Source organism: Colias eurytheme, chromosome 11 (genome assembly GCF_061535395.1).
Source record: "Colias eurytheme isolate Ceu_HAF_F1 chromosome 11, ilColEury1 Martin Lab GWU primary, whole genome shotgun sequence".
In the NCBI taxonomy this organism is placed as follows: domain Eukaryota; kingdom Metazoa; phylum Arthropoda; class Insecta; order Lepidoptera; family Pieridae; genus Colias; species Colias eurytheme.
The window spans coordinates 9,998,011-10,018,998 of NC_142990.1; the positions used below are offsets into that span (position 1 = coordinate 9,998,011).

Here is a 20,988-nt window from a genome sequence, read left to right on the forward strand (position 1 = left end):
AGTCCTTATATTGTTTGCACATTTTAAAAGAAAGTTAGAGTGCAAGAAATATTTTGGCTGGAAATTCATAAGTACCAAATGGCTGGATTCACTTTTTATCATGTGTGTCAAAATTAAAATTTATAGTAAAGCATGATCCACGCTACAACTAAATGAAACAATATCCATACTTTCAACAGCGTGTCCCGTCCGCGGTTCGAGCCACTTTCAGGCATAAATCAATACTAAAAATTATTTATGTAGCCTATGCGTTAATTCTTGATGTAAGCTAAATAACAAAATCAATTCATTGGTTTGCATCTTAGGTTTGCATATTACTTGGTTTTCGCGTGAAACAATAAAAATTATACGTTCATAATAAACTTTTACATCTGTAATATTAGTAGGATATAAATTAACAACACAATAGATCGTATTTTTATAAAATTTGGCACTATGACTGATTTTTCATATTATAATGAATTAGTTTCGAAACGGATCAAAGATTTTGCTGGAAGTTCTATGCAACAAGTGACTTGCATTTGTATTTGTAAAAATTGCAGTCAGTGGAAAGTTTTCAATTGATTTTAGCAAGTTGAAGTTCCTTGCCAGTGGATTGTGTGTAGTAACTGTGATTGGCTTTAGCCAATTTAATTTTAAGTTTGAATAAACAGCATTGCATTTATGAATGTATGAGGTATTTTCGATCTAAACATTCCTTTTGAACAAAAAAATTGTACCCTACAGCATACTGTAGTTGCGATTTTAATTGATTTAGTCATATGTAAATATGCAGTCTGTATTCTTTTCATTTGTACTTTGTAAAATAGCATGTGAAAAATAAAATACGGAAATTTGAAAAATAGTTTTATTATCTTAACCACAATTTAATTGTTATACAAAAGTAACATGATAGGCACATCGGTACGGAATACTAGATATTTTAGTTATCGTCTTCTTCGATTTTCGGCGCCAAGTAATAGCGAATATGGCCGATATCTGGAATGCGGTACTCCACAACGAGGGGCACGTCCGCTGACATTGATAATTGCACCTGAAACAGAAATATTATATTTTTGATACATATTTTTGTAATGAAAATGAAAAAGTGTGGTGATAATTAAGTGTAATATAATCCCAATTTATTTAATCACTAAATAAGAAATGCTTAATTTTTCTATTTTTATTATTTATAACTTTGTAGTAAGCAAATATACAGATTACTAGCGACCCGCCCCGGCTTCGCACGGGTGCAATGCTGATACTAAATACACTACAGAATAACTTTTAACGTTGTATAGTATAAAAACATAGCGGCCCGGCCGGCCGGTACCGCCGCAAACGGTACGCCCCGCAATTTTTAAATCTGTAATATCTTCGAAAATATTCACTTAAATCATACGGTGTAAAGGGCCATATAGATCTATATTAAATGAACAATGTATTCAAGGTATTTAATTGGTTAAGGATTAATGCTGTATTGGTTAAAATCGCTTCAAAAATTAGCCATTATTTGTCGTAAAAAGTAAATGATAAAAAAAAGTTATTGTTATCCATAAGAGATAGACATATGCCATCGCGGACTTTTCTGTAGACCTTTTCAATGTGTACAATACTTAGTACATTACACTATTCAACAAAAAAATTTTCGTTCTTTGTCCTAAAGTTTATACTATTATTTTCCAGTTAGTTATGCACAAAAACGAAAAGAAAATACCTTTTTTCGGTATAAAGTTTGCTTTTGTGATAGTTATAATAATTATACTAATTTTTCAATATTTTCATAAATTTTAATTGATTTTAATATTTTTAAAAAGACCGCGCGGTGAGAGTGGGATATTAACGTTTACACTGTGCCGCTAGATGGCACCCGAGTGATAAACAACCATCAGGTATTATTTTCAAGCCCAGAATAACTTAAAATGTCGTCACGAAAGTGCAAATACGATGCTGATGCATTTTGTTTTATATGTGGTCAATTTATTAAAGTTCGAGACGTGAAATATGAACTAAAGACATCTCACGTTCTCTGTGAAGCCTATGAAGCATATTTTGACTGTCCTGTACGGAATCAAGATAAGCCATGGGCTCCACATATTGCTTGTAGATATTGTAAAAGGTGTTTGGAAGGTAAGGCAAATTCCAATTACAAATTTTAAGGCCATGGGCTGCAGGATGTCATTAAAAGTACATATGCTGCATGCTCATTTGGATAAATTTAAAAACAATATGGGAGCCTATTCCGAAGAGCAAGGAGAACGTTTCCATCAGGACATCATCAATTTTGAACAACGCTATCAAGGCCAATACAATGAAAACATGATAGGCGACTATATTTGGGGTTTATTGAGAGAAAGTAGCTATGAACATAAAAGAAAAAGTAAAAGTGTGCACTTTTAAGTTATTTTCCACTTTTCTGTAAGCTAATTTGATAGTAAAACTCAATAAAAATAATAAACATTTTTATTTCAATAGTTTTATTTTCAATCAAAAATTAAAATCCGAGATTTTTAAAAATTTCCTTCAATCAGTCTTCTAAGCACAAAAGCAAAGTTTTTCATGCCATATATTTTTTTTCCGTCTAATTACGACCTAAACTACGAAATTTAATGCTTTGCAAACAAAGTCAAATTTCATGGTGACCCGTTGTTATTTTGATAAAACTCGTAGGGTTCAGCCTGCGTTTGCAATGTAAGCGGAAAAAATGTAATTATTTACGACATCACATTAGAAACCTCAAAAATAACAGTACTTCTCCACTATTTAATGGATGTTATTATACATATAAACGTTCCTCTTGAATCACTCTATCTATTAAAAAAAACCGCATCAAAATCCGTTGCGTAGTTTCAAAGATTTAAGCGTACAAAGGGACATAGGGAAATAGGGACAGAGAATGCGACTTTGTTTTATACTATGTAGTGATTTTGTAATTCTGTAACTTATTGTTGTGAATGACTTCATAGCATATTATAACATACTAGCTTACCGCCCGCGGCTTCGCCCGCTTTGTCTAAAACCTAATAAATTATATACTAAAACCTTCCTCTTGAATCACTCTATCTATTAAAAAAAAACCACATCAAAATCCGTTGCGTAGTTTTAAAGATTTAAGCATACAGCAGAACATAGGGACAGAAAAGTGACTTTGTTTTATACTATGTAGTGATAACTACAGAGAAAGGAAATGTAAGGATTATTGTGTAATTCTGTAACTTATTGTTGGAAATGACTTCATAATATCCATTTGCTACATTGAACAATATAATTTAACACATTTACAAAAACGTAAAATGTAATCAAACCAAAAATTTATTTTAGTTTTGGATAGATTTATTCTAGATTTTAAAATATATCAATCTATAAACTCCACAATTATCTCTTATATTCAATACAAATCAAATATATTTCTATATCACTTACTATAATAAATATACATTACCTGTGGACTCAAAGAAGTAGCCTTAGTGAAATAGTTAAGATACTGGCAGGCGAATGTAAGTGTAACTGGCTCGTCCATCTCAATAATAACTGCTTCTTCCTCTTTATCGATGGACGCAGTTTGTGCTAACTTAACGTTCGCTGAACCAATGTCCCCGCTCGCTGAGAATTTTACTCCTGCAAAATGTGATTTATTAGTTTTCTACTATATTTTGGCCGCCTCCTTGGTACAGTGTTTGACGCGTGAGCGTTAAACCGAGGGGTCCTGGGTTTGATTCCAAGACAAAGAAAAAAAAATGTCTCGGTCTGTTAGGACACAGAAGGCTGATCACCTACTTGTCCCTAAAGAAAATCGATCAGTGAAACAGATGTATAATGCATCTGCAGAAGTTCACTTTTACTATATTTTAGTTCTTTTTTTGAAATAGATGATATTAATTATGTACTAGGAACATTATTATAAAATAAATACTTTACAAGTATTATAATATCATCTGTGTATTTTTTTTTTTCAGGTACTGTACAATATTTTTTTTATTTTATTCATAAAAGAATCAATAAAATGAATTGAAGAAAAATGTTATTAGTAGTAGTAGTTTTAGTAAGTGCTGGTAAATTTTATAAAGTAATGTTTATGTGGGATTTGGTAATCAAAAGCTATTTTAGTAAATAGAAAAAATAATACAAAAAATAGTTATAATAAACTTACCCTCCTTTGTGCAAGATATGACCATGGACTCCCCAAATTGTGAGAGATCTCTGCAGATGCGCGCAAACTCTGCACTCGGCATGCGGATTGTGCAACTGTATTCAGTTTCGGGGATTCCTGTAATGTAGAAAATTAATTTTATTACTTACTAGTGGTTCGTACAAATTGGTTCAGTAGTTTAGGCGTGATTGAGTAACAGACAGACAGACAGAGTTACTTTTGCATTTATAATATTAGTATGGATTTAGATTATATGACAAAAACTTTGTTAAAAATGTGTTAAGTCCTTTACAGTAGGTGTAAAGCAAATGCAACATAAATCACTGATTGATTGTGGAAATATACACTTTTAAATAATAGAAAAATGAGGAAACATAGTTTTAGGTATTAATTTGGACAGTTTGTGTTATATTATTTAGCCCTGTCATATAAATCATAAAAATTCATTAAAAAATTCTATGTACATAAAATACTATACAAGAAAACATATTATACTTTTTGTAAATTTCAAAGCAATACTTACCCAAATGCTCTAAATCTAAATTCATGAGTTTCATTTCATAATCGGAGACTTTCTCCTGGTTGGGGCTCTCGAACACAAATGTGACGGTGTCTGCGTTGTCCTGCGCCTTCATGGTCACTGTGTCTTTGTCGCCCGCACATTTCAGGATTTTTGACATGCTGCAATTAATGTTAATAATAAAATATGTGAGGTAATTTTTAAGTGGGAGTAAAGAAATGTTTCTTGGTTATAAACACGAAATATACAAATTACTATGAATTACTAACATAGTTTTGCCAGTATATAGGAACGAAGGAATAAAAAAATATTAATTGAGAAACTCTATGATTGTATACAATTTCAGTAAAAAAGTACTTTTATATTAATGAAGGTTATAAAGTATGTGTGTATAAAATCATCTGCACATCAATGTAGCTTGTTTTAAGATTGAGATTTCGCTGGTTCATGTTAAAACATTATCAAGAACCTAAGCTATTTATTTTTTGGTTACAATTTTTCCAATACATTTATTTAAGTTAACAGTCTTAACTATCTAGCTTACCTTCCCAAGTTCATTCCCATGGATATATTTCTGTCACATCTATACTTGTCGAAGCCATCTGCCCTCAGCGAGAGAGACACCAGTGAAACATGGGAGTTGTCCATAGCCTGGAAATTTTAGTATAATAAAATATGTATCAAACACTGCTTTACCAATTGATACTGATACTGTACTATTACAAATTATCATCCAAATTCATGAATACCAATTTTTTTTGTCTTGGGTTGTTTATTTATATTAAACTGCAACTGAAATTTACTATCAAATAAATATTGTAATTGTTCCATAAATAAATGATTCCGGGACTTTTCAAATAGATGTTGGTTGGAATCGTGAATTGATGAAATTGTATTGATATAATTCAGTTAATATGAACTATACCTGTAATTGGATACCATTGTCATCGCAGTCAAATGTAGCTTGTGTGAGCAGATCCTTAATTGCTTCTAGGACTTTCTTCAAAATGGAGCTTCGGAGTAAACGTGCTTCAAACATCTTGATTTATTCTGTTTCAATGAAAGATTCTATTTAAATAGTGCGAACAGTCACGAAATATTAATAAGCCCACTGTTTTATTCTTTAAGTGAATAATACAAAGCACATTAACTGAAATCACATAGGAAGTTTAACGGAAACAATGTTGAACATGCAAATCGGTTACAAACAAACAAAAGTTTGAAGGTGGTCTGAAGCATGGGATGTCTTGAAATTGTTAAAACAATATGATTCATATATATATTATTAATGAACTTACATTGTTTATAGTATAAAGTAAAATATTGGACGCTGGAAGCACTAAATACCGATAAGATTTTTTGAAATGCAAGCAATTAAGTCGCTGACCTCTTCAAAATGTGACAGCAAGCCGGCGACAGCGGGAAAAAATACCGCGAAACATGGAAAAACAACTGTCAACGTCAACTTCACAATCGGAAAGTTGTACTATCAATTCATTATGCCAACATTATTTTATTGGACTGTTTATTATAATTTATTTTATTTTCAGATTCTCCTAATCAAATAGTTGACTAATTAATGAGTTGAAATGGAAATTCATCTGCACGTATTGTAAATCTTGTAATAATCTAAGCGCCTAGTTTTAAGTTTCTTTTTTTTTTTGGGCGCAAGTCAAATAAATCTGGATATTTTATAAAGGTTGTTGTTCCTATTTTAGATAGATTTGAACAATATCTACGGCCTATGTCCTTTTTGAAATATATTAAATAGCATCATCCCCTATAGAAGTTGACGAAATAAAATATATTCCAGCTTAATTTATATAATGAGCCTAGGCATATAGGTATTATGAGATGATTATGAGACTTCAATTCTGGGATAAGGAATGAAATGTTAATAAAAATGCATATAAGTACATAACAATATGAAAATTTATTCAATCTTAGTACTAAATCATCACCAATAGTTACATTGCACTTATCCCAATTTCAAACAATATACCAGCAATTTATTAATTAACATTTTTTTTTTACAATTCTACAATCTGATCTTGACTAGGGTATGGTGGTAGAGTCAAATTGTATTTCTGCAAGATACCAGGTGGAAGAAATCGTCCCCCAAGATAATGTTTTGCATCTTGAATAAATTCCTTTTTTGCACATAGTTTAGGAGCTGACAGAGAAATCAGCAAAGCAGGTTTTAATGCATGGTTTGAGTCTGGGCCTTTTTCTACATCCCAACCACTTGGAATGTCTACACTGAAATAAAAATAGCAAAATTAATGTTTTATTAATAAAGTATATGTAAAAACTAGGGATGTAACGATACCGATACCGATATATCGGCCGATTAATCGGCAAGCCGATATATCGGTATCGCCGATAATAAAACAACCAATACCGATATCAAACAATTCAAAAAACCGCACCCAATGAACGATGCGGGAGGGCGCCCACGCGTGCGCACTTTGTTTTCTGAAAAAACTCTACCAATAGTAAACTTTTATTAGGTACTGATTGTATGTGTATTACTTAAAGTTTAACTGACTTTGTAAAATAATAATACTAAAATAAATGGTTTTGTTGTTTTTTGATTTGGTATTTTTATTTAATAGAATACGATTAACAGTTGAGTCTCTGTTAAATGCTGGTAACTTTTTATGCATAATTCACTATTTATTTTTCTACCAAGCCATCGATATCGGTATCGGTATCGGTATCGCCGATACATTACTACAAATATCGGTATCGGTATCGTATCGGCAAAATCATGTATCGTTACATCCCTAGTAAAAACTTAACATTTTAAATGTTAATATTGTATTCTTTCCTAGTAGACATGAACTAGAAACCAGAACTAGGGACAGAAAATTGTGGGATTTAATATTGCTTACACTCTTATAAACAAAACATAATTCTAATAATCGAAACAATAATAACTAAAATAAAACAATTAACAGCAGATAATTAATTATAATATTATAATATCCTGTATCTGGTCTTACCTACAAACTGGTAACCCAGAATCAGTTAATGCATCCAATGCTGGCTTCAATGCTTCCCGCACAGGTGGTTTGAAACTAAATCCAAATAGAGCATCAACAAGAACTTTATATTGGTTCTTTAGTTCATTTGGAGGAGGCAATGAATCTACAATATTAACTCCGAATTTCTCACATTGCCATAGAAGGTTCTCATACAGTGGTTTTGGTGTGCGTTTAGGGTAGTAAACTGATACTGAATAGCCAAATAAAGTCATATGTCGTGCAGCTACTAACCCATCTCCTCCATTGTTGCCTGGGCCACATATTATTAACGCTGAATTATGACTGAAATAGTAAAAATACTCATGATTAATAATAATTAGAACATTTAGAAAACAGTTGTATTGTATTTTTACATTTGTTATTATGTAGTTAAAGCTACAAAAATTAAATAGAATTTTGAATTCTTAATCGTTGTATTATTTTTTTGTTGGGTTAACTTACGATGTTGTAGGGAATACTTTAGCAACTGCAGTAGCCACACTTAATCCTGCCAATTCCATTAACTGATCTACACTAAATTTGTATTCATTAAATAGGTCCTGGTCTAAAGCTGCTGCATTTTCTTGGCTTAGATATGTTATATCTCGTTTGACATTGCATTGATTTCCAGCGCAAGACATTTCGCTAAAACTCCAAGTATTTGCTACTCTTAACTAAAACATAAAGATATATAGCTATAAGGTAAGTCCAAACAAAGATTATGTTTGCTGGTGAGAGTAGTTACGATACCCATTATTAATATGAATATAAACATACCAAAAAAGCAGTTCGTATAAACCGATTGAATAACATTTACTCCTATTGACCGATACTTTTATCTTAAATATCTAACCGGCTTTTATTTATAAAAATAATAAACTATTTATTAACAAAACCTCTCAGTATTATATTTTCATTAAAAAATAACAACAAGAATCGACCAATATCGACAGCTGATATTATCTATATATATAAAAGAAAGTCTGTATGTTCCAACACTTATAACTCGAGTTCTGCTGAACCAATTTTCATGGTTTTAGATTCGTTGGATTTGTCTCCGTCCAGAAAAGAAGAATAAATCATAAAAACAACAAAAACTAGACGAATAAATATTTTCCCAAAATTTTGATTTTCGTACATGTCAATCATTAGTTGTCAATCCTGTCAAATACGGAAAATAATGTTTGACATTCATGCGTTCAAAAATGTATTATGTGTAAAATAATAAAAAATTAAAAAGGGTGAATAAATATTGTTTGTATTTATTTTAAAATCAATTATTAAAAAGTGCAATAAAAGCAGATACATAAAAATTCCTCAAATGTTTGTGTTTAAGCGTGTTTTCAGAAATTAATAAGGTATTTTTGGTGGGGAAACTAACCAAGAAGTTTAGTTCGATTAATTATTAAAAAATTCTATAAAAATGTAAAAATTCTGACAATCATTTGTTGCGATTTCGTCGACTGCGTCAACAATATTGCTATCAAATTGCTATAAACAAGCTAAATTGCGTCTTGAAGATTACATCCATTTATGCGATGCAATTAGCACAGAAGAAGGTGCAGAAAATGTTGGTCTATTGATTATTTTACCGGCGACATACACAGGTAGCCCAAGTGAATATGCGCAAGATGCAATGACATAATAATATGTTCGTCATTATGGTCGCCAGATTTATTCATTACATTTTTATGTAATCCGAAATGGATGGAAATTATTCAACTGCTGCTTCCCGGACAAATATCAAGTGATCGGCACGACATCACCACACGTGTTTTCAAGCAAAAAATCCGATCACTGATGAGTTACATTAATGGAACACATCTTTGGGATTATTCAATGATGGATGTATTCAATCGAATGACAACAATCTGGCTTGCAGCATGCACACATTTTAATTTGGTTAGTCGAAAGGATTCGGGCAGATAAAATATATGAGTGTGCGGGGATTGCTAATCCTGAAACCGATCTAGACCGACATAACGTTGTTATCACGAATATGATTCATGGACCGTGTGACACCATCAACCACCAATCACCATGCATGGTTGACAGTGAGTGTACCAAAAGGTATCCACGAAAATTGGTGGCAGTCACCATCACAGGCAACGATGGTTACCCACTGTATCAGCGTCGATCGCCCAATGATAATGGTAAAATTATTATCACAACTAAAGTGAAACGAAACGATGGCGTGGTCGATAACAGTTAAAGAATGAAAAGAGTTAATCCATGCTGCACAAATTATTACAATTCAGTCATTTTTCTCTGAGACGTGTTTGAAGTAATAAAATAAAATACTATTACATATCAATCCATATAAATATTTATTTTGTATCATTGTATTACGTTCATCAAAGCCTAAATTAGTTCAGCTAAAAGGTAACACAACATTCATTGACAGGGCGGTACAAAGTTCGCCGGGACAGCTAGTAAATAATATAAATGGCACCGATGCTCTTCTTTGTTCTGAGCACCGATGACATTGATGATTGACTGATTGATTGAATTGTCAATTATTTTTGCAACCGAGCAAATATTTTTAGAACCGAGACCGTGATTGTGATTATTAATAAAAGCAAATTCGTAGCTTACAATTTTATTTTATATAAATAATTATAATATTCTTTTCCTATGTCTGTTTTAACAAAATCCAAATAATATATTATAGGCTGCATTCGCAGTATAATCTGTATGTTTTGACACTGTAGATTATGACATCACTGACATTTGTAGTAAAAATGGCTGCGCTTCGAGTGTTTAGTCGTAATATACCGTATTTACGACAGCAATTTTCAGCATTATTAGGAAACACATCGCCATCAGTCAAATTTATTTGTGTTGTTGTAGTCATAGGCTATATATTATCGTTTTCCGAAGATGTTGTCAACGTACTTAGTGTTACTCCAGGCTACTTATTACCACCATCTTTTCAATTGTGGTCCACTTTCACGTTTTGGTTTCTTGAAATACACTTGTGGGAGGTGATTATAGACGTTATAACAGTTGGTCTTTGTGGAAAATTGATAGAACCACTATGGGGTCAAATAGAGATGATGAAGTTCTTTATGCTGACGAATATCGGAGTTGCGTTCTTGACGACGTTTTACTATTTGATTATATTTTCGTGGACCCAGGACTCCTCGTATCTCTTCGATATACACGTTCACGGTCTTGCGGGTTATCTGGCTGCAGTGTGTGTTGCTGTAAAGCAAATACTGCCAGACCATTTGTTGATAAAAACACCACTTGGTAAGATTTTTGTGTTGCATACTTTTTGTTTAGTAATTACATTAAAGGCTCTGTTTATATATTAAGATCTTCTCTAAGATTAAAATTATAAAGGTATTTTACTTTGTTTAGTTTTATGTGAAGAATCAATGTAAAGTCCAATGAAGTGCATGTAGCATTTTAATTAACTTTCATTTGATTCAATATTCATATCCTTGTTCCACTGTATACTTACTAGTGAACAAATGTTCCCATATGAGCAATACAAAATACATTGACTATGTATTCAATGTAATTGTTCATATTTCCAGGTAAACTAACGAACAGATCTTTGCCGTTGCTGATTCTGATATTGGCAATAATCTTCTGGGCAGTGGGAGAATTGGAGGGCACTTACCCGTGCATGTGGGGAAGTGGGACTCTACTCTCGTGGATATACTTGAGGTTCTGGCAGAGGCACAGCAATGGATCAAGGGGTGATATGGCTGATAATTTTAGTTTTGATAAGTGAGTATTCTATGTGTGTATGAAATGAATTGTGTATTCTAGTCTCTATGAATATAATTGTATATTCAATTATTATTTGTATATATGTAAAGTATTACATTATGCAGTCGCAAAATTAAGGCTAATCTTGAAGGCTTAAATGATTGGAAATAAGAAGCAATGTTTTGCAAGAAACCGGCCGTAGAAACATACTGAAGTAAAATGGATTCTTAGAACTGTTATTGATGAGTTTTATTCTGTATGAATATTGTTTTCCAAATACTGTTAGCAGATGTCAGCCACTACTGGGGGGTAACCGGCATCTCTTATAGCAAGCTTATTATAACATTACTATGTCTTTTCGTACCGTGACACCCTTAACGCAAGCTTGTTGCAGCGTTAAACTGATTTTGTTTTTCTAGCAATTTTGATGACGTCACTCGTAATAGTTCACTCAATTATTGGGACCGGTGCGAACTGCGATCTATTTGACAATTTGACAGTTATCAGATAATAATAGAACTTTACATCGGCTTGTTCGAAGAAAAGGCTTCAAACCTTTTGATTTAAGAAGAATCGTGTACCTAAATAGTAAACAAGTGCGTAATCATCACGAGTCCCTATGAGATATGGGGGCATCATATGAACAATTTGAAAATACAATATAACCTACAGATTTATCTGTGTAAGTACCATATAATGTAAGTACCATACCCAATGCAAATCTATTTAAAAATACGTCTGTATAAGTACACATTCTCCACTTGTTATTTCTCTGTATAATAAAATGCAACTCTACTTATTCCCTAAACATAAATTTTATCTAATACTTAATGTAAATCTATAAAAGATTGTTTATTATTTCTTCATGATTCAATATATTTTATCATGTTATTATTTACCTATATAGAATATAAGACTATAAAAGTAAATCTACACTCAAATACACTACCCATATTATACTTATGTAATCTGTTGTTAAGGATCTCATTTAATTTTGAGAAATAAAACCATTATTTATTTCCAGATTCTACAATCAATTCCGAGCACTAGGAATAAGATTACCCAGAGTAACCACATGGAAGCATTGATAGTATTCAAGAAGCCATAGTGCCAGCGCAACATGAATATATTTTTTTCAATAGGAAGCAATATCATACTTTTAACCTTTTAACCGCCTACGTCGGATTAATCCGACAAATATTTTCGGGCCCATTTCGCCAGAGTCGTATATTTACGACCAAAATATCACTGCTCGTTTAATCAGCTTTTTTATTTAATTACGCTGTATTCTATCAAAAATATGTTTATATTAGGCAAATAGTTAACTAAGTAATCATTTACAGTTTAATACACTTTAGCCTCTTAATTAGGAGTCCTAAAAATAATGTCCAAAGTTAGATGAATTACTAACATTATTTTTAGAAAATTGTATTAATGTACAACGCCCATGACGACAAAATCCGACATGAGGGACGGGACATATGCGATACAAAAATAAACATAAATCAAAATATTTCTCGTTATACTGACTAATTAACTTTAAAACAAATACAGCAATTGTTAATAAAACATTTGTTTACAAATATTTGTGAGTATTTCATTTAATTCCTTTAAAATTAAGTAAATTTACATATGAAATGTCATCGATTCAATTGATGGTTCCCATCCCTAGCCTACATGTTCCGAAACTTACTTTGTTAGTACGCCCTGCGCTACGGTCGGATAAAGACGACCGCTTCTTACGTCATAAACGAGTGCCGACTTCTGGAATTTTCCATCAGTGTTGTGCTTGTGCATGAAGTTTTACGTTCGTATGTCGATAAATTCTCTGGACTGATTTTATTGTGAATAGTTTAAGTAATAAATAATAATTAATAAATCGTTCAAATTTTTAAACACTTTTTGTTTTACTGACTTGCGAAAAATGTCGAATAATTTCGTAAGGTACCTAAGTAGTATTCAAGTAGGTAGGTACCTATATCTCCACCAAGCTAAGTTAACACCTCGCTGGAATGCGGCATGTACCCGTATAATATAATGTTAAAAACAACAAATGCAAAGTAAAATCTAACAAACATTTGTTTACTTTTTTAAAGTCATAGCGAATCCTTTTTTACAGCCCGTACCTACCTAAGCCTCAGTGTGACGTAAACGACGCGAGGTGCAAACTTAGCTTAGTGAGATGTAGTTGTTAGTTAACCACGCTCGCAAATGCAAATGTCGTTATTAAAACGAAATATCGACATCACAAAGTTAAGTATTGCACATCCCTCTTTCTTTTAGGTATTTAATTTTCGATTCACTGTGCCGGGCGCTAGGGACACGCCAACTGTTCTGAAGTCGGGCGGTTAAAAGGTTAATGTTTAAGTGCAATAAAAAACATTTATAAATCCAAAATCTTTATTTAGTCCTTTTTATTTATTTATTGACAAATCATTTGCTCCTTTACTTCTCTTGATATCATTTATATAAAAAAAAGTGATAAAACATGGAAGTATTCGAAATTAGATTCAATTCTATTTAGCTTAAATATTTATTAAAAACAATTAGGTAGATATATATAACTCAAATCCAAATTTGTAAGTAAATAGCATATTAAAAACACCCTTGATTAAAAAAAATTAAGTTTTATTTATAGTACCAGCCTTTAAAACTTAAAATGCAATAAACAAAAACTTTATATTTACATCACAATGAATAATTCCTACACTAATAGATTAATGGATTTTTATATTTTTTATTTTAAATTTAAATCAATTATTGTATTTGCACAATAAAGAGTAGATAAATAATTTTAAAACTTGCAGTACTTATGTATACTTTTAATTTCATTTTTATTAAACTTAAAATGAAAACAATGTAGGTACTATATTAAGGTACAATTAAATTTTTACATTTTCAGATGTATGATACAAATATGAATATTTTAAGTGTAGACATGGTGGCGCCTCCCCCAACTTGAAGTTCTCACTACCACATGATCATCTCCCAAGCCGGTACTTCCTTGTTCAATGTTTGGGCAAGCCGGCAATCAACACAACTGTGAAAGATAAATTGGACTTAAACTGATTCTTTGTTGCTTTAAAATTTAATAAGTACATTTAATATGTTTACTTTTATTATTAAAGGGCTTGTCATGGTGTATGTAAACGTCTAAAAAGAAGTTTTTTAAACAATGTCGGTATGGTTTGTTAAATACCTTATTTGTTAATAATTTTTAAAGTATTTCAACGTTTTAGTTGTTTATCTTGCAATTCTTAATATTGTATTAAAAAAAAACTTAAATGTGTAGGTACAATGCCTTAGAAAACTTTTAATATAAGTAGCTTCTAACCAATCATATATAGGTTTGCTTATAAATTAATATAAATATTTACTTTTGACCAGCTGCTCTAGTTTTTGTGAACTCCCAAATCATTTGCACTTATACTTTCAGAGAATTCTATCAACTTCGTCTCAGCATAACTTTTAACTCGTTGGGAGTTATTTATGTACCTTTGTCTTTGTAACTTCAGGGTCAAGGAGCTTCGCGTACTCTGCACAATGTTCTGCTGCAAGTTAAATAAAAATTACTTCAATTAACAATAATCAAAACAGACGAAATCATGCAAAAACCAATACTTTATTCGTAAAAATATATCTGTGTTATCATAAATCGTCCAATGTTTTAGATATATTTATTACTCGTATATTATCTTACCTTGCTATTTCAATTGCTCTTTCATGCATTCTTTAATGCATATTACTTATCTTTCGCAATTTTTCAATTTGATTTATCCAAATTTTAGATAATAATACGAGGACAGTGATTATGACATTTGGATTTTTGACGTTTAATTTTCAATCACCGCCATTTTTATAATAACAACCTTGTTTTGTTGAGTTCACAAAATAATCTTACTTTATTTTGGTACCGGGAGCCTTTTCAACATGATTACTATACGATTGCCTACAATGTCCAATGAGCTCCCAATGAGCGAATGAATTCCGAAGTTTTGTCTATTTTTTTAAGATTAATGGCTTGGCTACGAGGCTTTTAGGCCAAGTCGTAATGATTTGTATCGAACATTAAACGTCAAAAATCAAAATGTCATGTCACTGTCCTCATAATTCATATTAATATCTAGGTAATTAAACTTAAATATGTGAATCTCATCTCTGGATAAATGAGAAAGTGCCTAAAAGCAATATTGAAATAGCAAGGTAAGATAAAGTACGAGTAAGGACGATTTATGATAACAGACTACAGAGATATATTTTTACGAATAAAGTTTTGGTTTTTGCATGATTTTGTCTGTTTTGATTATTGTTACTTAATTGCAGTAATTTTTATTTAACTTACAGCAGAACATTGTGCAGAGTGCGCGAAGCTCCCTGACCCCGAAATTACAAAGACAAAGATAGATACATGAATAACTCCCAACGAGGTAAAAGTTATGATGAGACGAAGTTGATAGAATTCTCTGCTGAAAGTTTAAGTGCAAATGATTTGGGAGTTCACAAAAACTAGAGCAGCTGGTCAAAAGTAAATATTTATATTAATTTATAAGCAAACCTATCTATGTTTGGTTAGAAGCTACTTATATTAACAGTTTTGTAAGGAATTACACACCTACACATTTAACTTTTTTTTTAATACGATATTAAGAATTGCAAGATAAACAACTAAAATGTTAAAATACTTGAAAAATGATTAACAAATAAAGTATTTATTATTTAACAAACTATACCGACATTGTTTAAAAAAACATCTTAAATTACATACACCATGACAAGCCCTTTAATAATAAAAGTAAACATATTAAATGTACTTATTAAATTTTAAAGCAACAAAGAATCAGTTTAAATCCAATTTATCTTTCACAGTTGTGTTGATTGCCGGCTTGCCCAAACATTGAACAAGGAAGTACCGGCTTGGGAGATGATCATGTGGTAGTGAGAACTTCAAGTTGGGGGAGGCGCCACCATGTCTACACTTAAAATATTCAAAGAAAATGTAAAAATTTAATTGTACCTTAATATAGTACCTACATTGTTTTCATTTTAAGTTTAATGAAATTAAAAGTATACATAAGTACTGCAAGTTTTTGAATTATTTATCTACTCTATATTATGCAAATACAATAATTGATTTAAATTTAAAATAAAAATATAAATACCATTAAACTGTTAGTGCAGGAATTATTCATTGTGATGTAAATATAAAGTTTTTGTTTATTGCATTTTAAGTTTTAAAGGCTGGTATTATAATTAATAAGACTTTATTTTTTTAATCAAGGGTCTTTTTAATATGCTATTTACTTACAAATTTGGATTTGAGTAATATACCTAATTGTTTTTAATTAATATTTAATCAAAATAGAATTGAATCTATTTTCAAATAATTCCATGTTTTATTACATTATTTTAGATTATATATATATATGTTATCAAGAGAAGTAAAGGAGCAAATGTTTTGTCAATGAATAAATAAAAAGGACTAAATAAAGATTTTGGATTTATAAAATATGTTTTTAATTGCACTAATACATTTAAAGCATGATATTGCTTCCTATTGAAAAAAATATATTCATATGTTGCGCTGCCACTTTATAGCTTCTTGAATACTATCAATGCTTCCATGTGGTTACGCTGGGTAATCTTATCCCTAGTGCTCGGAATTGATTGTAGAATCTGGAAATAAATAATGGTATTATTTCTCAAAATTAAATGAGATCCCTAACATAAGTATAATATGGGTAGTGCATTTGAGTGTAGATTTACTTTTAAGTGTTTTATTATATAAATAATATAACATGATAAAATATATTGAATCAAGAAGAAATAATAAACAATCTTTTATAGATTTACATTAAGTAGGTATTAGATAAAATTTATGTTTAGAGAATAAGTAGGGTTGCATTTTATTATATAGAGAAATAACAAGTGGAGAATGTGTACATAAACAAACGTATTTTTAAATATACTCTTAAGATTTGCATTGGGTATGGTACTTACATTACTTTTATCTTACACAGATAAATCTGTAGGTTATAATTATTGTATTTTAAGATTGTTCATATGATGCCCCCATATCTCATAGAGACTCGTGATGATTGCGCACTTCGCAATAATAAATTATTTACACGATTCTTCTTAAATCAAAAGGTTTGAAGCCTTTTCTTGGAACAACCCGATGTAGTTATGTTAATTTTGCATTTTTAATATAATAAATGTATTATCTTCTTTAAAAGCTTCATTTATTAAATAGATTTCCAACTACATACGTTTCACTTAAATTTGATGTGTATTCTTTTAATAATATTCAAAATAATGTTATAAAAGTTCCATATTTACAACTTCACTAAAATTGCTTAAAACTGTCATTATTGACATTATAACAAGAATGCTAAATGTCAAAGAGAGCGTGCCGGTTCCAATTTTTCGATTGACGTCTCGAAACCGCTCGAAACAGTCTTGTTGCAATTGGTTTACATATGTTTTAGAAGGTCCCGGTGCCAAAAAAGTAAGATTATTTTGTGAACGCAACAAAACGTACCCATAATAAGACTGTTATTCTAAAGGTGCCGGTTACCCCCCTGAGCTGAATTGAGTGTGAATTGAATATTATATGTACCAATATCACGCTTTATGAAGCGACTTTGTTTTATACTATGTAGTGATGTTAATAGCTTGTATCAATTGAGGTTGTAGACCAATTACTAGGCAACCAAAAGTAGTTTCTGTTTTATTGATCATAAATTCGTAAACCAAAAAGTTTGAGACGATGTAATAAAAGTTTCACTTTAAAACTATCTCGTTCCAGTTTCTTCCCAACAGTCCTGCAGCCAGTCGTGCGGGGTGTGATCGGGCCGGTGCACAGGTGCTGCGTCCGCATCGGCGTGTGCTCGCCGAGCCCCCGGCGCGTGCACCTCGCGCTCAGCCCGCGGGGCGTCACTATATCCATGCCGGGGGTCGAGCCGCAGGATATGGAGAGGCGACGGTAAACTTACTACCCTTATTTAATGTTGACTCTTAATTTTATGTACCAACATATTTTTCCATACAATATTAAAATTATATAGCTGTTACGTTTTTTCAAGCTTAATTGACACAGATCATTTATTGCAGTATCTATACAATAATGATATCTAGAGAATAATATAACGTTTAATAAAGCATTTTAATGCTATAAAACTAAAAATAAAAAATCAGCAACAAAAAAATACAAATGAAAATTGAAATTTTAGGCAAATAGCACTCAAGGCGCTTAGTGAGAGATTATCCAAGACATCTGAACAAACAAGGCAAAAGAACTTATCTACTAAAGTCAATATGGACGCAGTGAGGAAGATGCAAAGTTCACACGTCATTCCGCAATTCCCAAATGAACCGGAGACCAGCCCGCCTCCTGCAGAAGCCACGCTCGTTGATATAAACGAGCCACCACCAACCACCAAAACTTCATGATCGACGTCAATTAATTAGAATATTGAATAGATTGGTTAACTGCTTGGTTAACTGTGTCCTTCAGTTATTTTCAACTGTAATTATGACCTCTGTAAAACGATTAACAAATTTTAATAGTGGGATAGACTTAATGAATTCACACTTGAGTATTTCTTTAGAGTTGTCGCTTAGTAAAATAGATTATATTTCTTTTAGGGCTGATTTTTCAATCCTTGGTTAAAACTTATTCGTCGAATAATGTATAAAACAACCATTTTAAAAACGTATTCTAATTGCCCGTATTTGACAGTTTACGTGATATTTTAATATTATCGTGTAATACTTTATTGGACGGATAAGTTTTATCCAAGCATTGAAAAATCGGCCCTTATTATAAATAATTATTTACAATTTATTTACGATTTTATAGGGGTCCGTATAGTAATTTCCATTGTTAATCTCTGCACATATATAAATGATGAATGACGCAAAATAATTACTGTGATCATAGTCATTGGTTAGTTACTTCGTCAGATTCCTTATATTTATTGAATAAGTTTACATTTATCACAGTTTCAGTGTAGGAATGTGAGTGTTGTGAAATCATACAGGAATTTGACTGATAGGTTAAGTGAGCCCTAATATAAATGTGGGGAGAAAGGAAATGTTTTGGAACTCATTGCTACGTCAATAATGCATTTAATCTTTTATATAATAATAATGAATCACAATCGGTAAGTGCAAAACTCAATAACGGCAGAACCGATTTCGTTGTTTTTTTTTATAATATTCCTTGAAGTACAAGGATGGGTCTCGAATGCTAGTTCAAGATATAAATAAGCGAATGAAAAATGATTTGAACAAGTAGAAATTGTATTAATTATTAACATTGTTTATTAAATTGAAGTTGAATAGTAAAATAATACAGTGTAACATGTGTTGATATCTGATCTTTGTGTATTTATTACATGATACATAATAATTTATTGTTAGGTTCAGCTACATTATATTTACATTTGCGAATGTCTGTAAAAGAGGAATCTGTAAAGATAATTTTTATTAATCTTTAATCTATTTATATAAAAATGAAACCCGTTTTCCTTGGTCACGGCATCACGCGTGAACCGATTTCGATATTTTTTTTTTTATTATATTCCTTGAAGTACGAGGATGGTTATGGTAGAGAAAACGTCAATATGTACCACCAGCGAAGCCGGGGAGGACCGCTAGTTGCAGATAAAAATTAACAACATGATAAGGATTTTGTCTTAAGTTAATTTTTTATATGAGACTAGCTTTCCGCCTGCGGCTTCGCCCGCGTTTTAAAAAAAAAACCCGCATAGTTCCCTTTCCCGTGGGATTTCCGGGATAATACCTAGCCTATGTCACTCAGAAATGATGTAGCTTTCCAACAGTGAAAGAATTTTTCAAATCTGCCAAGTAGTTTCGGAGCCTATTCAATTCATACAAACAAACAAACAAACAAAAAATCAAACCTTTCCTCTTTATAATATTTGTATAGATTAGGAATGAAGCTTGTTACAAATATTTTCATGAAATCACAATTAAATACATAGAATGTTTGTGGAATAAGAATAGAATTAAATCTTAAATTTCGTTGTAAGAACGAAAGTCCTACATTGCAACTGTGTTACATTTTGTAAATACTTTTCTAAACTGAAATTATTTATATTTCTGATACAGTTATTTGTGGTATTAATATTTTTGCATTTGTTGTAATGTCTGTTAATGGTATTTGTGAATGGATGTATGTTTGTAAATATTATAATATAGTGTTAAATAAATAACTAATTGATTTTAATGTATGTTTTATTTATACATATTTTAATATATGCATCAATAGTGATGCATTTCTTGATAAACCTTAGTATTTAATATAACATGGAGATATTCCTAAACTTAGAAATGGTTTATTTCATTTTTCTTTACTGCAGAGCAAAGAAGAATAATTATAATTGAGTGAATGAGTTTTTAAATTTTACGTATAAGTAGTTAACAGTCTGGAAGCAATCACATATCATTTTGAACAGTCAACGACTTTGCTGTCTTCTTCAAGACACTTCAAACAGTATTCTATAGTTTCAAAACTATCAATGCACAGTACACAATTACAAACTGAAACCAGTCAATATAAATTTATAAAG

The 20,988-nt window shown here is 31.2% G+C and overlaps 3 protein-coding genes and 2 long non-coding RNA genes across 5 annotated transcripts; 2 read left to right on the top strand and 3 right to left on the bottom strand.

The window, feature by feature from the left end:
* Positions 1-833: 833 nt before the first annotated feature.
* On the bottom strand, positions 834-6,088 carry LOC149904817 (DNA sliding clamp PCNA). Its single transcript, XM_090107136.1, has 7 exons — positions 5,948-6,088; positions 5,575-5,699; positions 5,194-5,300; positions 4,653-4,810; positions 4,130-4,246; positions 3,422-3,597; positions 834-1,033 (listed from the first exon to the last, which is right to left on the bottom strand). The coding sequence occupies exons 2-7, from the start codon at positions 5,686-5,688 to the stop codon at positions 923-925; spliced, it is 783 nt and encodes a 260-aa protein (XP_089963262.1). The 5' UTR covers positions 5,689-5,699; positions 5,948-6,088; the 3' UTR covers positions 834-922.
* Positions 6,089-6,563: 475 nt separating this feature from the next.
* Positions 6,564-8,632, bottom strand: Naxe (NAD(P)HX epimerase). Its single transcript, XM_090107142.1, has 4 exons — positions 8,453-8,632; positions 8,138-8,349; positions 7,655-7,978; positions 6,564-6,908 (listed from the first exon to the last, which is right to left on the bottom strand). The coding sequence occupies exons 1-4, from the start codon at positions 8,486-8,488 to the stop codon at positions 6,680-6,682; spliced, it is 801 nt and encodes a 266-aa protein (XP_089963268.1). The 5' UTR covers positions 8,489-8,632; the 3' UTR covers positions 6,564-6,679.
* A 1,755-nt stretch (positions 8,633-10,387) lies between these two features.
* On the top strand, positions 10,388-20,112 carry LOC149904819 (transmembrane protein 115). Its single transcript, XM_090107297.1, has 4 exons — positions 10,388-10,927; positions 11,218-11,413; positions 18,201-18,377; positions 18,625-20,112. Exons 1-4 carry the CDS (start codon positions 10,390-10,392, stop codon positions 18,842-18,844), a joined length of 1,131 nt encoding a protein of 376 aa, XP_089963423.1. The 5' UTR covers positions 10,388-10,389; the 3' UTR covers positions 18,845-20,112.
* LOC149904820 (uncharacterized) lies at positions 14,174-15,350 on the bottom strand. Its single transcript, XR_016457269.1, has 3 exons — positions 15,096-15,350; positions 14,773-14,946; positions 14,174-14,435 (listed from the first exon to the last, which is right to left on the bottom strand). It is a non-coding gene; the product is annotated as an uncharacterized LOC149904820 (long non-coding RNA).
* LOC149904821 (uncharacterized) lies at positions 15,757-16,355 on the top strand. The gene is made up of 2 exons (XR_016457286.1): positions 15,757-15,920; positions 16,262-16,355. It is a non-coding gene; the product is annotated as an uncharacterized LOC149904821 (long non-coding RNA).
* Positions 20,113-20,988: the final 876 nt, after the last annotated feature.

Excerpts from the sequence above, each read along its gene's own strand:
- LOC149904817 (XM_090107136.1), bottom strand. The coding sequence starts at position 5,688 with ATGTTTGAAGCACGTTTACTCCGAAGCTCCATTTTGAAGAAAGTCCTA. Across the intron at positions 4,811-5,193 it reads ATGGGAATGAACTTGGGAAG|CATGTCAAAAATCCTGAAAT; the intron begins GTAAGCTAGATA and ends CATTAATTGCAG. Across the intron at positions 1,034-3,421 it reads CTACTTCTTTGAGTCCACAG|GTGCAATTATCAATGTCAGC; the intron begins GTAATGTATATT and ends TTTCTGTTTCAG.
- Naxe (XM_090107142.1), bottom strand. The coding sequence starts at position 8,488 with ATGTTATTCAATCGGTTTATACGAACTGCTTTTTTG. Across the intron at positions 8,350-8,452 it reads TTATACGAACTGCTTTTTTG|TTAAGAGTAGCAAATACTTG; the intron begins GTATGTTTATAT and ends TTTATGTTTTAG. Across the intron at positions 6,909-7,654 it reads TCTGGGTTACCAGTTTGTAG|TGTAGACATTCCAAGTGGTT; the intron begins GTAAGACCAGAT and ends TTTTTATTTCAG.
- LOC149904819 (XM_090107297.1), top strand. The coding sequence starts at position 10,390 with ATGACATCACTGACATTTGTAGTAAAAATGGCTGCGCTTCGAGTGTTT. Across the intron at positions 11,414-18,200 it reads GATAATTTTAGTTTTGATAA|TTTCTTCCCAACAGTCCTGC; the intron begins GTGAGTATTCTA and ends ATCTCGTTCCAG. Across the intron at positions 18,378-18,624 it reads CAGGATATGGAGAGGCGACG|GCAAATAGCACTCAAGGCGC; the intron begins GTAAACTTACTA and ends TTGAAATTTTAG.